This window comes from Verruconis gallopava (assembly GCF_000836295.1).
Source record: "Verruconis gallopava strain CBS 43764 unplaced genomic scaffold supercont1.4, whole genome shotgun sequence".
Classification (NCBI taxonomy): Eukaryota; Fungi; Ascomycota; class Dothideomycetes; order Venturiales; family Sympoventuriaceae; genus Verruconis; species Verruconis gallopava.
Window position 1 is genome coordinate 148586 of NW_015622140.1, and position 13123 is coordinate 161708.

The 13123-nt window shown below is 50.1% G+C and overlaps 6 protein-coding genes across 7 annotated transcripts; 4 read left to right on the top strand and 2 right to left on the bottom strand.

Moving 5' to 3' along the window:
• Nucleotides 1-231: 231 nt before the first annotated feature.
• On the top strand, nt 232-3667 carry PV09_01474 (uncharacterized protein). Its single transcript, XM_016354366.1, has one exon. The coding sequence runs from the start codon at nt 1406-1408 to the stop codon at nt 3455-3457; it is 2052 nt and encodes a 683-aa protein (XP_016217378.1). The 5' UTR covers nt 232-1405; the 3' UTR covers nt 3458-3667.
• A 1029-nt stretch (nt 3668-4696) lies between these two features.
• Nucleotides 4697-6732, top strand: PV09_01475 (uncharacterized protein). The gene is made up of 3 exons (XM_016354367.1): nt 4697-5562; nt 5613-6025; nt 6077-6732. The coding sequence occupies exons 1-3, from the start codon at nt 5293-5295 to the stop codon at nt 6660-6662; spliced, it is 1269 nt and encodes a 422-aa protein (XP_016217379.1). The 5' UTR covers nt 4697-5292; the 3' UTR covers nt 6663-6732.
• A 216-nt stretch (nt 6733-6948) lies between these two features.
• On the bottom strand, nt 6949-7620 carry PV09_01476 (uncharacterized protein; the record flags this gene model as incomplete). The annotated part of the gene is made up of 1 exon (XM_016354368.1): nt 6949-7620. One exon carries the CDS (start codon nt 7618-7620, stop codon nt 6949-6951), a length of 672 nt encoding a protein of 223 aa, XP_016217380.1.
• Nucleotides 7621-8351: 731 nt separating this feature from the next.
• Nucleotides 8352-9112, top strand: PV09_01477 (uncharacterized protein). Its single transcript, XM_016354369.1, has 2 exons — nt 8352-8578; nt 8632-9112. Exons 1-2 carry the CDS (start codon nt 8402-8404, stop codon nt 8971-8973), a joined length of 519 nt encoding a protein of 172 aa, XP_016217381.1. The 5' UTR covers nt 8352-8401; the 3' UTR covers nt 8974-9112.
• Nucleotides 9113-9221: 109 nt separating this feature from the next.
• On the top strand, nt 9222-12524 carry PV09_01478. 2 transcript variants are annotated; one of them, XM_016354370.1, is made up of 3 exons: nt 9222-11008; nt 11060-11543; nt 11733-12524. In XM_016354370.1, exons 1-2 carry the CDS (start codon nt 9371-9373, stop codon nt 11501-11503), a joined length of 2082 nt encoding a protein of 693 aa, XP_016217382.1. In that variant the 5' UTR covers nt 9222-9370; the 3' UTR covers nt 11504-11543; nt 11733-12524. The 2 variants fall into 2 exon arrangements, with proteins under 2 accessions (XP_016217382.1, XP_016217383.1); XM_016354371.1 differs by lacking the exon at nt 11733-12524 and having other exon boundaries at nt 11060-11729.
• PV09_01479 (uncharacterized protein) lies at nt 12066-13086 on the bottom strand (the record flags this gene model as incomplete). The annotated part of the gene is made up of 2 exons (XM_016354372.1): nt 12066-12158; nt 12220-13086. The coding sequence occupies 2 exons, from the start codon at nt 13084-13086 to the stop codon at nt 12066-12068; spliced, it is 960 nt and encodes a 319-aa protein (XP_016217384.1).
• Between the last annotated feature and the right edge of the window lie 37 nt (nt 13087-13123).

The window sequence follows — 13123 nt, forward strand, 5'->3', positions numbered from 1 at the left end:
AGGTCCACCTTTCGACGATGTACTCTCGCCTTTCGGTATTTAGAACACGCAAAAGAGTTGCAAACCGATACTGCCGCAACATGTCTAACTCGATTTGAGTGCATTCGATATCTCGGCCTACAGTACAATACAGCAACAGAACGGCTCTTCAGCCGTCGGGTGCTTGAATCCGCCGGGGACTCTTGTGTAACCAAGGCAGAGTTTGCCGATATCGCACGTGCTGACACCAACATGCCTTTGTTGCCAAAATGTTCAAACTCCATTTAATTTCGAATAGTAGAAGAAGCTCACATCGAACGCGTTGCCAGACGAATTTGGATCCTCAGAGCGACGCGAAAGACGTGAGCAAAGAAGATGTTATATGTCACGTGAGATCAGCCGCCTTTAACTTTTGTTTCGAGATTTACAGCGGGAATGAAAGGGATGGTCTCAAGACTGTCGAGTCATCTCTTCTCAAGCACGGAGGTACGTAGAAACGAGCTTTCTTTCTGCAACTGATGTGGGTCCAAGATGTGGCTTAAGAACGGCACGAAGCCTGCAAGAACTGCGGACGATTAATTGGAGAGCCACTGGCGAGTATTGGCTCAGGCTGAGGCACGGTCATACATGTGTGAAGGCATTGGTAGGGTTCGTGTCCAGGCTGAATGGGAGCATACTCCCCTCTCCCGTTTGCACAACGACCGTCTCCTACAGCTGCTCTCCGGAAGGGCTGCATCAACAGACGCCGGCCTGTCCTTTCCTTCCCGAAGTTGCATGTAAGGTCTGAAATTTCCCGTCGAACACGTTCGAATTAATCGGCCCCGATCGCATCGACTCATGCCGTGTACGCTGCAATGACCACTTTTAACGAGGTCTGCGGCATCGAGGCTGCATCTCATGCTGCATGCCGCAGTTGCACTGCCATCGTATTTTGGCATTGGAACGTGGGGCGGGCGAGTTGACTCATTCCCCACTCCGAGGCTATGCCACATACGGACACCGTCAAGTGGTGAGACGTTTTCGAGAGACCTGGATATTCGAAGTTTTAACCGGCGTGTTCCTGTCTGGCACAATTCTCAGGCTTCATCACTCCTAACGTTACCTCGCACAAGTAGTGACCTTGCTCTTTGAGCAAAGCTCGAGAGCGTCTTCGCATTGCGGTACCACCCGGCTCCGTACACTGCACCGTACACAGCACACGCACACACACTCTCTCTCTCTCTGGCTGAACGCCACAACCCTTGCACAGCCGCTCCACCATCACTACGGCTGTGCTCCACAGAACTCCTCGCACCCGTTCGCGATTTAGATAAAAAGCTCAAGGTCTTCACGTTATCAACCGGCAACGGATCAACCTGGGCTTGCTCAATTCATTAAAATTCCGCAACCCGCTTATCACGACTGGATCTCTTCTTCGTCAATCCCAATGGCTCGATCTTACTTCATCACCCGCGTCTCTAGCAGCAATGAGGATCCCACTGCACTTGAGTTCTTTCCTCCAAAGGGTTCCGACGAACTGCACGAGGCTTTGAAGGAAGCTTTCCCATATGAGCCAAATCTGGCCGCTCGTATGCGGGCCGCTGTAATCGAATTCTTGCTCCAGGAGCAGCAGGTGGAGCAATTCGCTCCAATCAGCCCGGATTATCTGCCATCTCCTCAATCGTCTTTCGTGTCTACCCTGCCATCTCCTGCAATGCCTTCCTCACGGACATCACAAGAAACTACCATATCGCGACGACAATCTTCTGCTGCTGGCCAGCCTACACAAGAAGCTCTCATGGACGTCTGGTGTCTTCCAAACAAACCTCAGGCTAAAATCCACACGCGACGCACAATGACTCCCGAGGAGAAGAAGGCCTATAAGCAGAAGCGTTTGGTTGGTGCGTGCGCAGATTGCAAGCGCCGTCGGAGAAAGTGCGAGCACAACTCCTCGGCTTCCAGCACCGGTCCAGTGCCTCAGAAAGTAGGGAAACATAAAAAGCGAGCATCGAATCAAACGCCTAGTTCAAAGCCAGCAGTTTCTGACCCTTTCTCGGACATGTCGATGCTGAATTTCGAGCTTGACATGCCATCGATGGCCATGTCTGACATGACGTCTTTCAGTGCTCCATTCGAACTTGAAACTACTGATTTCGATTTCACTCCTGAACTCAATGTCGATTGGCAGCTCTTCCCAGATTTGCCGGCCACCAACACTTATGCCAGCATGTCCCCAATCTGGTCTATTGACCATGACAACTCTGCTTACTCTACTCGAGCCGGCCTGAGCCAGCAGCGGGTTAGTCCGAGTAGAGAATGCAACAACAACATTTTCGGTCAGGAAATGCTAGATCACGTTGAATCTAACTCAGGCCTGATCGATTCTGGCTTCTACGGCAGTTCATCGGCCGGCAACGCACCAATCTCTCCAGTGACTCCGGAGTCACTTTCGCCTGTGTCTCACAAACAATCCTCAATTGGCTTGTACGACGGGGCTACTCAATCCACCCTCAATCGCACGATCAGTCACTTCTCAACGGGCGCCAACCTGGAGCAGTCACGTGTTAGTCCACGCTCACCACGGCAAGCCACCTTAATTCATGAAGGATCTCTGGACACTTTAATTCTCCCCGATGCAACAGAAGGTCCAAGGATGGTTCCGATCCCCGCCCCGAACATAAACAAGCCCCGCTACCGCGCGCCGTCCTCACCTGCAACAGCCAGGCTGACAGCACACTTCCCACCATGTCCTGGCGACAGCTCAAGAACTGTTGCGGATCATGCCATGGACATCCAATCCGCCTACGAGACCAGGAGTGAACACGAGTCCCACAGAAATGACCAACACACTCCCCAAAGCCATCGCAATGGGCGCGATTGGAACATTCGCGAAATCTTCTTCGCGACTCGTGTGCTTTTGCAGGCCATAAACACGCAGCAACCCCAAGCATCATCAATAATGTCATCACCAGAACATTCGTCAACTGCAGCGGCCTCACAGCCGAAAGATGGCAAAGCAAACGCACACGAACAGACCGTTGGAACTGGGGATAGGCGTTCGCGGCAATCAAGGAATGACACGCTACGTGTGCGGCAAACCAGTTGGCAGAACTGCACTCACAGATGCGAAACTAGTCAAAACAGCCATTTCCTTGCTCTAACGCCAATCTGCGTTGCGCTGTACGGCACATATTGTATCACCACGCAGTCTGATGCTACTCCAGCATTTGTTGCCAGCTTTGCCATTGGTCTGATGCTAGTGCTAGTACTGCTTCCACGAAAGGATCTCCCAAGCAAGGATGTTTTACCTGTCCGCTTGGTTTCACACGCCTACAGATTTGCCTCCCATGTCACGGGCGAATCTGAATTTCGAAGCAAAAACATGCCGTCAAGGCAATCACCTGTTGAATCCGGCAGCCACTCCTCGAACGCGTCTGCGTCGCCACGGCGGGCGTTGACGTCACATTTTGGGCTACTCGGTGCGTCAGCCATGGTTTGAGAGGTTACACATGGTGATGGGGACCTGAAGAAGACGGAAAAGAAACCGAGCTTTTTTGTTTGTCTGTATTTTGTCTTGTGTACACTCTTCCTCCACCGTGGTTTTATGAGGTGTCGAGGCTATCTGCTTTTAGAGTTCATGTAGTCGTATGAAAAAAAAAAAAGACAGCATCGCCATCAGCTTGGCTGATTCGCGACGATTTAAAAGACATGTAGTCGGCCGAGTATCCGTCTTCATCTGTGCTGCGTTCGCCTGACTCTGATTGGACCCTTGACATCTTCCATCCCAACCCTCGCGCTCAAAATCTCGCCGCGCTGCAGAATCTCCACCTGTCCCGCGTCTCTCATCGTCCATACGCGTTCGCGGATGACTGGCATGAGGTCACGCCAGTTACTGACCCCAAGACGTTGAAGGTCTGGTTGTGACATGGCCCTCGCCACTTCCGAAGGGCATATCGTCTTCGGATACTCCCTCGACTTCAGCAAGCGGTCAAGGTGCGCTTGTATCTGGTCATCCATCGAAATGGCCGGGTGTATCCCGCAGGTTTTTCATAGATATGACAAGCAGCCTACGGAACCTTGTGCTGAAAGATTTGACGAAGAGCCCGAGCTTCTGCACATTAACAGCAACAAAGCTTTGCTCTGGACGTTTTCAGAGTGAACATTGAAGACGGCGTCAGAACTTTCTTCTCTCTTGTGACGTATGCGACCTTCAGATGCTGGTTCCTGAGGTTCAGTGCTGATGGATCCGCAGGCGGAGCGCCACAAGTGGCTTTGAGAGTTTTTCCTCGCCCTAACTATGACATACTCAAAGGTACACGTCCAAGTCCAACTGATATTGACAGACGCGCCGCAAAGCATGTGACGAGAGTCAGTGCTCGGTCATAGCTTTGGAAAGTAGGTTGTAGAGATTGACTCCAGGGATGGAGCAACATTGTATTGACGATTGTCTCGTTTGACTCCTTGCAGGATGTGTTCTGTCTACCGCCTTCGTCCCTGCGAAATGAGATCTACATTCACAACCTAGCGGACTCTGGCTGTTGTCCACAGACAAGCAGCATCCTTCGCGTGCCGGCAAGCTGGGAAACGGTTGTCCCTTGGACACGGACGCCGTGTACAATCTGAGCCCAAAGCTGTTTTCATCGACAAAACGCGTCGAAGCTCGCAGACACGCGTCTCAACCACAACATTGTGCGCAGACACTGAACGATCGTTCGGCTCTGTCATTAGCGGCGTCTCTATGTCGAGAGAGAGGGGAAGAGTAGCAATGATCGCCTGATGCCTCGTGAGTAGAGCTCATTTCGGACACAGACTACTTGGACTGATTGCAACGCCACCAACCTGCGCGCCCTTGTACTGGCCGCATGGGCTACGTGGTTGGAGCCAATACGAGCGGCCGCTCCGAGTAGCATGGCCGTATGCAGCCTAGCAGGATCTCGGAACCATGACTCTATGCGGCTCCAGAACGGTCACGTTGGATAACAACGCGCTTTCTAACCTTGCCTTTGGTCGTGAATAATGTTACTCCCGACCCTTGATTTATGTTTCATCTTTCATCGTTTGCGCCGCTTCCGTCGTACGTTCATTTTCTTTCTGCAGCTTCGCTGTGTCTTGTTTCAGCCTTGCGCAGCTTCAATCTCCACACGCACACAGACTCACTACTCAATCTCTCCCACATACTCCCTTACGTCCAATCTGTTGAACAGCTTTTACTCCCACGTCCAAAAAACACACAAACAAGAAAAACACTAGCCAGCTCAAGTGCTTTTTGCTCCCTCTTTTCGAGTCTTGGCCATGAACCTGCCCAGAAAACGCCGATTATAACCACGCAGGCCCATGGAATCTCTGAACAATGTTCAGAATCGCGAATGGGTCATCGGCTACTTCGCAGCGCTCACTGCGCTTACCTTGGGCTTCCTCGCCATTCGCTTCGCAGCGAGACTCCGTCATAAGACGACGCGCTTCGACTTCGACGATTTGTTCATCGCATTTTCCTGGATCTTGAGCGTGTGCATGACTGGTTTGACCATCACCGGAATTGTTGATTATCATTTTGGCCGCCGCCTTGCTGACATTCCGTCGGCTCTTATTCCCCGCGCTCTCGAGGTATGCCACTCCACAAGTGCTCTCCGCCACTGCTAACAAATACATTCTAGTATGATTGGGTCCTGAACCTTCTGTACTTGTTCCAAACTGCTTTTACAAAGACGTCGATTCTTCTTTTCTTCCGAAGAGTCGGCCGGGACACTGTATCCCGAAAATTCAAGTGGACAGTGTGGTCCTCAATGGCTTTTATCCTAGTTTACTCGCTTGTTCTACTGATCATCTATGTTAGCGACTGCTTTCCAGTCAGTGCGGTTTGGATGCAATACGATTCGCATTGGGCTTCCACTCATCAATTTAATTGCGCCTCACTCAGTCAGCACATCGGCACTGCTTGGACAGATGGACTGCTGGCTGTCATAACTGACCTGCTCACCGTCTCCTTAGTCTCCTGGTTCTTTGTGAGACGTCGGGTCTCGGGCACTTCGCGTGTTCCGCTAATTCTTGCGTTGGTGCTGGGCTATCTGTATGTATATCTAGTTCAAGAATGTCGAGCACGTCGTTAACTTTATAAAAGACTTGCGGTACCAAGCGTCTTTCGACTGGTTTACCTTGTGCGAGCCCAACAACCGGCAACGGACAAAGTCTGGTATACTTACCCAGCCCTCATTGCAGGCAAGACTGAAGGAGACATCGGTATTTGTCTTGCCTGCACGCCTGCACTCAGTGCCCTACTCAAGCGCGTCCTTTACTCTCGGCAAGATAGAGATGAACAATTGAGCATCCGCGATCGCAGTCCCCCAGAGAGCCGAGCCCCTAGTCGAACACGACCTTCTATCCGTTCCAATAGGTCCGCAGTATCCGTTCGCTTCGAAAAGAACACGACGAGCCCGGATAGTTCTATACGGCCAGCTCATAATGCAACACAACAAGTCTTCAAATGGAGTGAGCATAGTATGGATGACATTCCCGAAGCATATGCAGAGAACGTGGGTGCTCCACAGACAAGTGAGAAGGAGATAGAGAGTGCTACGAATGAAACGAGGAGAGCGGAACCTCCTCGCAAGCTAACGAGTGCTCAGTCTTGGTTGAATCTTGAGACGGAATCTAGCGATGAGGAGCAGGGTAGAGGAAACATAACAAGACATATCCCTCATAGATGACGATAAAGCTCATGTGCTTCCGATAATCTTAATAACACTAATGAAATCCATGTATGAAACGAATAGCGACACATAGTGATTAATTTGTTACGTATTCTCGACCAGTATGCTCATACTCTCACCAGCGGACTACGGTCAGTCACAGCATTATTTGACTTCCCGAACACAGCTCATTATGACCGAAAACCCATAAATCTCATTTCTGTACAGTGCTGGACACTGTATGAGAGGTCGACCTTTATAATATAATTTGAACGACGCCGACAACAGTTTCTCGTCTTCATGTTTAAACAAACTTTACGTAGCCAAAGAAAGGTGTCATGTGAAAGTTGGCTGCGTTGGGTACGCTCCAAGCGCCGAGCAACTGATTTGGGAAAGTCTTTGGGCTAACCACCGTCCTGAAGAAGTTCATTCGCCACAGTGTGCCCTTCGCCTGACCGCTATCCACATTAAAGAGAGCCAGGGGAATCCTGACGGAGGACTTCCACGTCTGTCCCAGCTTATCCAGCATCGTAGATGCAGTGAGGCCATCAACCACGGGTTCCGAGATGTAAAAGCGGTCAAAAGGCGCACCTGCGGCTCGGATCTTCGAAGGGTTATAAATGAAAGAATTGAATGTGACATTATTGGGCGCTACTTCAAACTCCAAATACGTCTGTGGGTCGTTTTTGCCATGGTAAACAAAGACTTCCATAACCTCATAATTGTAGATAGGGTCATTTGTTCCGTAGGACGAGTTGTAGAAGAAGCTGGTCTCGTTGTAAGCTGTGAAATTAATATGAATGTACTGGGCACTGTAGCACAGCTCGACCTGGGTGAGCGGGAAGTCTTCGAGGTCGGGAACGGATTTATCATAGTTGATCATGCTTTTGAACGGACAGGCGGGGACGTCGAGAGAAGGGACGGCAGCGCTCACGGCAACGGCCATGATTGCCCACTTGAGGAAGTAAGACAGCATCGTGCCGAGGGCGTCAAGTGGAGTGGTTGTATGGAGCAAGAGGGGCACCATGAGGATGGTGGAGCTTAAATAATGCGCAGCAGTCCGAATTAAGAAGGAGCGATCCTACCGGATGTAGTGAGTGCAGTTGAGGAGGCATCGCCAAAGAACGTCACATGATAACCCAATAAGAGTCGGGAGATCCTTCCGCGTGTGATGGACCGCATGTGAAGGCGAAATAGGGGATTTGTTGTGGCCAGAATTACTCCGTCGCATAAGCTAGTATGATAATCCTACTGGCAGAAAGGGTCATCGTCTGGAAGGTGATCAGCATCTCTTAGAACACTAAGATGGATGTCAACGACACGACGACCTGGCATTCCGAGTACGCGATGTAGTCCAAAGACTTTGGAGCAACAACTTATGCGCAGGTCCTCTCTTCGAGATTGTCCAGATCTACGCTCCGTGCAGCTTAGTTCTACCTTTAACCGACAGCTGCCATAGACTGTTCCGCCCCGCTGCAAAACCCAATCGACTAGGTGAGCAAAAGGAATAGTTCTGAAACCAACATATACCTTGGTTGTTTCGTGCGGGACATGGTCCTTTCAAAAGGACTTAACGTAAACGTTTGAGGACGCCAGAGATGGTCGAGACTCTCAGCCTCGCGGAACGAGATGGGAATTGTGATCACGTGATTCCTGCTCCTTGACAAGACATTCGAGCGCGCAAACTGCTGGGATAACGCATCTTATGTTCGTCACGAGTGCCAGTGTCGATTCGAAATAATAGACGTTGAAATTTTATGCAAATTCAACCAAGAATCAACACTTGTATAACGGCACGAAGTATGTCGCCGACAAACATCCCGTCGATATGGACTCAAATGGGCTATATACCGCCGCGAGGTTCATGCCACCACGGGAAGACTATACTTCACTCAGGTTGTCCATGCCAGAGATTCATGGCTCATCCATTAAAGGTTAGTCAATCTTCAGCTTTCAACATGTACGACGGTGACCTGAACGGAGGCAGATGGCATCGTCGTTCCAATGTGACGGGTGTGGGCATCACGCATGTTTTCATGATATGGAGAACCCAAAAGACGATGCCGTGTTCAAACGTTTGCAGGACGCCGAGAGGGAGATCAGGCAGATACAGGATGGTCTAGGCGTGAGGAAGCGACCCAAGACGGCTATAGAAGATGGGAATTCTGGTCAGGGGATCACTAGTGCGAGTAGCTGTATCAGTGTCGGTGGCAGTGGGAGCAGGAGAGCCACCAAGAAGGCTACTGGAACAAGAAGTACAAGACAGCAGAACCGAACCCAGCTTGAACTGGATGAGCTGGAGCGTGTTTTAGAGTTGTCCGATGAATGAGGTGACCCCGGAGGATCCTTTCCAACAGCTATGCAGCATTCAGCCATTTGAAGGACATTGAAAGATACCCCTGAAAAATGTTAGCTTCGACATTTGAGTTCTCTGGCATACAATATCATAATTAAGCAAATCTACGGACAGTCCTGTGGAGACTGTGGCTTACTCATGTCCTGCTTCAGTAATGGCGTTGCAAGCCTCCCGAGATTTGGCGGCTCAAATTGAACGGAGCTTCAATTCTTGCGCTTCCACAACACTCCTGACATTCATCACTACTTGCATCGCGCAAACAATTCTGGACCATGAGAAGAAAAAGAAAGAGTTGGTAATCGTTTGGCAGCACGTGTATACGAATTGCCAGGCTGCAAATCTTCACGCAGACGCTCTATCGGTACTCATCATGGCTACACCCAACGCATCAAACAATCCCACGAAAGGCGCGCACAACGCAGCGACGCCTCAGTCACAGCCTCTTCTGCCGAACTTCACGTCACCTGCGCCGCGAAGTGTCCCTTCACCTGCCGCTCAACGCCAATCTGGCAAGTCGCCTTTTGCAGCATCAACACAAGCACAAAGCGCATCGTCGACCACAGCACAAAACCACCCTACTGTTGGAAGCTCTGGAAGTGCGTCCAAGCACCTGTTGGGCAGTTCTCCTGCAGCCGGCGTGATGAACTTTGAGTCTCCAATGCCAATGAGCTTTAGCCTCAGTCAGATGGGTAACGTGGAAGGCGGCGTGCCCATGGCGCCAGGAATGAGTGGTCTTAGTGCTCTTGGCCTTATGCCTATAACTGGTTTAACAGATGAAGAAAAGTGGCGAAGGCTCAACGATGTCATGGAGAGGCTCAAGGCACGGCCGGGAAGGGTCTCGCTGGATAATTTGCGCGCTCTCGGAAAGCGTCTAGGTTTCGAGGAGATGCTTGAACAGCCACGCACAGGCAACACTATACTGTCTTTCGCAGGACGAACGGTACTAGTGGAAATGACTTTCACTCCAGAACACGAGTTGAAGAATGTCGATGTGCAGTTTCAAGAGCCATCACCCGCTCTGCAAAAAACTGCTGCGTCAGCGTCGAAAGTCTTTCACGATTGTCTAACTGTCCCGCCCGGCCTATCCTCCATCACGCACAAGCTTAACAAATTTGCGGCCAACTTGGAGAAGCTGGCGAAAATAGACAAACCTCATGGTGCTGCAGGCGATGGATTTAACGGCTTTGAAGCCATTGCTGGAATATACAACAGTCTCTTCAAGCTGTATAACCACGAGCTTAGCCTTGCTAAACAGCTGTACGCAGGTGCTAAGGAAGTAGATGAGAAGGCGATGAACGAAGTTACATGCAAAAAAAGTGGGCGACCAAGGATGAATGAGGGTCGCAAGATCGGGCTGGATCTCGATTACTGGATCACACGTCGACATTTGACCTCAAGCACAGCCGAAAGAAGCAACAGTGCTACTGATGATTCTGTGGACAATGGTTCATTTACGCTATCAATCCTTTGCGAAGCCCTTCAAGCAGACCATATAACGCAGCCAGCCCGCATCAGCGACGCCTGGATTTCTGATCAAATCGAGAAGGCTCCAGATGGCGATCCTGGCACTTCAGAACCTGTCATCGATTGGCTCGAGCCGCCACCAACCTACCTCTCACCCTCTGTACCTGCCGAGTCAACGGGAAAACCCGAAATGGAACAGACTCCTGGAAAGCTTCCGGATGTTCGGTTTGTTGCAAAGCTATGTCCACCTTTACTGATTCCAGCGCACATAGCTGCGCAAAATGGCATATCTCAGGACTTTATGTATCAAACTTTGCCCTCTTACATCACATCGTTGCTACATCATGCGAATACGTCGGACTCTCTTAGTACAATTGAGCAGATGCCACTGAGGGAAATTTATGCAGAGAGGATCATACTCTCTAAGAGCACGGGAGGGTCAATTCGCCATGCAAATACCCTTCGAATTAGATCGCTTGATCAATCGATCCTTTTGCATGAAATCCCCTTTGACCATCCCAAGCAGCTGATCCAGCTTCTTCCGGTCAGCAATCCCGGAGCTTGAGTATGGATATGAGCTAACGTAGACCTACAGATGCTTAGGCAATTTGCATACTTTAATGCGATGCTCAAAACTTCCTTCCCAACAGCTTCAACACCAATAGGACCAGTTCGAAAGGAATCAATTAAAGATGTCAATAGAATCAATAATATTGACATGACATTCTCGTCCTCGCCTTCTCCAAGGGTCGTCTTGACATTTGCACGTGGTGTTGATATCGGCGACACGCCTTCAATGTCCGCTGATAACCTTGATGAATTCTTTAGCAATGACACTCTCAAGGCTGGCTTACCGGTTTCGGTGTCAATCTCTGTCTTGCCCAACGCAGAGATCGTAATTGGCGAGAACAACATCATTACTGATCAGAAACGGGGCAAGGTCCATGATGAACTGAACGAAAAGCTGTCCCGCGCTTTAGATCTCGCTGCCGATTTAAATGTGTGGGTAGAATACGTCAAGATGCACGTGGCGAAATGATTGTCCGAGAACAATGCCAGCAGCTGGGACTCTGTTCCATGTGAGTAGGGAGTATTTTTCTTTTCAACTTACGCACAATGATTATGCAACCCGAAAATTAATCTGTCAATCCACTGAAGGATATATACATTCTAATGCTGTGAAATCGAACAATATATGAACCGGAATATCCAAATGTTCGGATTATGCAAACAGAAAATAAAATTCTTGGCTAACTTAAAAATTACAGAACTCCGGCAACAAGAGGTTCAACTTCCGTATCGTCATTCGCATGTAGATTCGTGCTCTGTAAAACAGCCATTTCCTCGTGAGCAAATCACGTCAGCTTCTCCGGCATCAAACCTGGAATATGGATCGACATGGGATCGAAGGTGATGCAAACCCTTCTTTTCCTTGCTTTTATACTTAGCGTTTTGTGTAAGAGAGCCAATAGCTAGATCGTCTTATGCTTTTTATAGCCACCTTGGTTCAAAAGAAAGCTGGCGGCAACCAAGAAGGTATCTGCGTCCTTGCTGTCGAAGAGTTCCATACCGAGAGCGATTTGGCTTATGTACCACGCTATCTAATACTCAAGGACTTCTTGGTTGCTATTGCAAATCTTGACAGCTGCATCGAGGAGCACCTGCTCCGCTAGCCTATTGTAGTCGACGATCTTCTGGATGTAGTCAAAAGACCTTGCAAGCCATATATCTTATCTCTAGAATCCTCACATTTACTGAACATGTGGCGATACATGCATCCAAGAGCGGATTTCTGAGCGACTGGTCTCTGAGGAACTTTCTGGTCCTCTCCTTGGCTATAAAATCAAATAAGGAGCAGTTGTGTATGATAGGGTGGAAGTCCATGACATTCCTGCAGAAGCGCTCAAATTTGTAGCCGTCCAGTTTGGAACGATGTATGAACAGAGCCAGATTCTTTGCAAGCACAGTCTCCTGCACCACCCACAGCCGATCCCAGTAGGGGTTGTGTGCGAAGTCTTTCAAAGCCTGGCGGTCGTCGACACCCTCCCTCGTGTGGATAAGGGCGTTGATCTTCGTAGACTCCTCGCTTATTCTCTCGATCGCTCTGAATGCACTTGTTCCCGCTCTATCCGCCCCAAGCCACACAAGAACTTCGTCTGCCCTGGTGAAGATCTGACCCATCATCTGAACCTGGTGATTCCTCTCCTCGTTACATCCCTGGTGTACACGCACTTGGTCCGCCCACAGCAAGTCGGGCCCTCGAATCGCTTGGTCCTTGCATGGCGGCCCCCAAAGACCCGGAAAAGCTTCTCGAGGTTTTCTTGTATCCTGAGCGCTTTTTCCGCCAACCAGGACGGCCCTCGTCGCCGGAGGAGGACCCCAAACGTACGACACCGCTCGAAACGGCGGCGCCGTGCGCAGGTCAAAATGCTGGAGATCGATCTCGAGATGTTCCGAGCTCGGCGATCGCCAGAACTGAAAGAGCCGACGATGACGGCCTCGCTTGTCGAGGGGGAGACACTCGTACGGCTCGTAAGCAGTTGGATTGCAGCTCGTGGTCACCACCTCCTGGGACTTCGGATTCGAGTCGTCAACTGATGGATCGCTGCTTTTGTCCCACATGGCTGAGGCATAGCGGAAAAAGTGTAAGAAGGCGCTG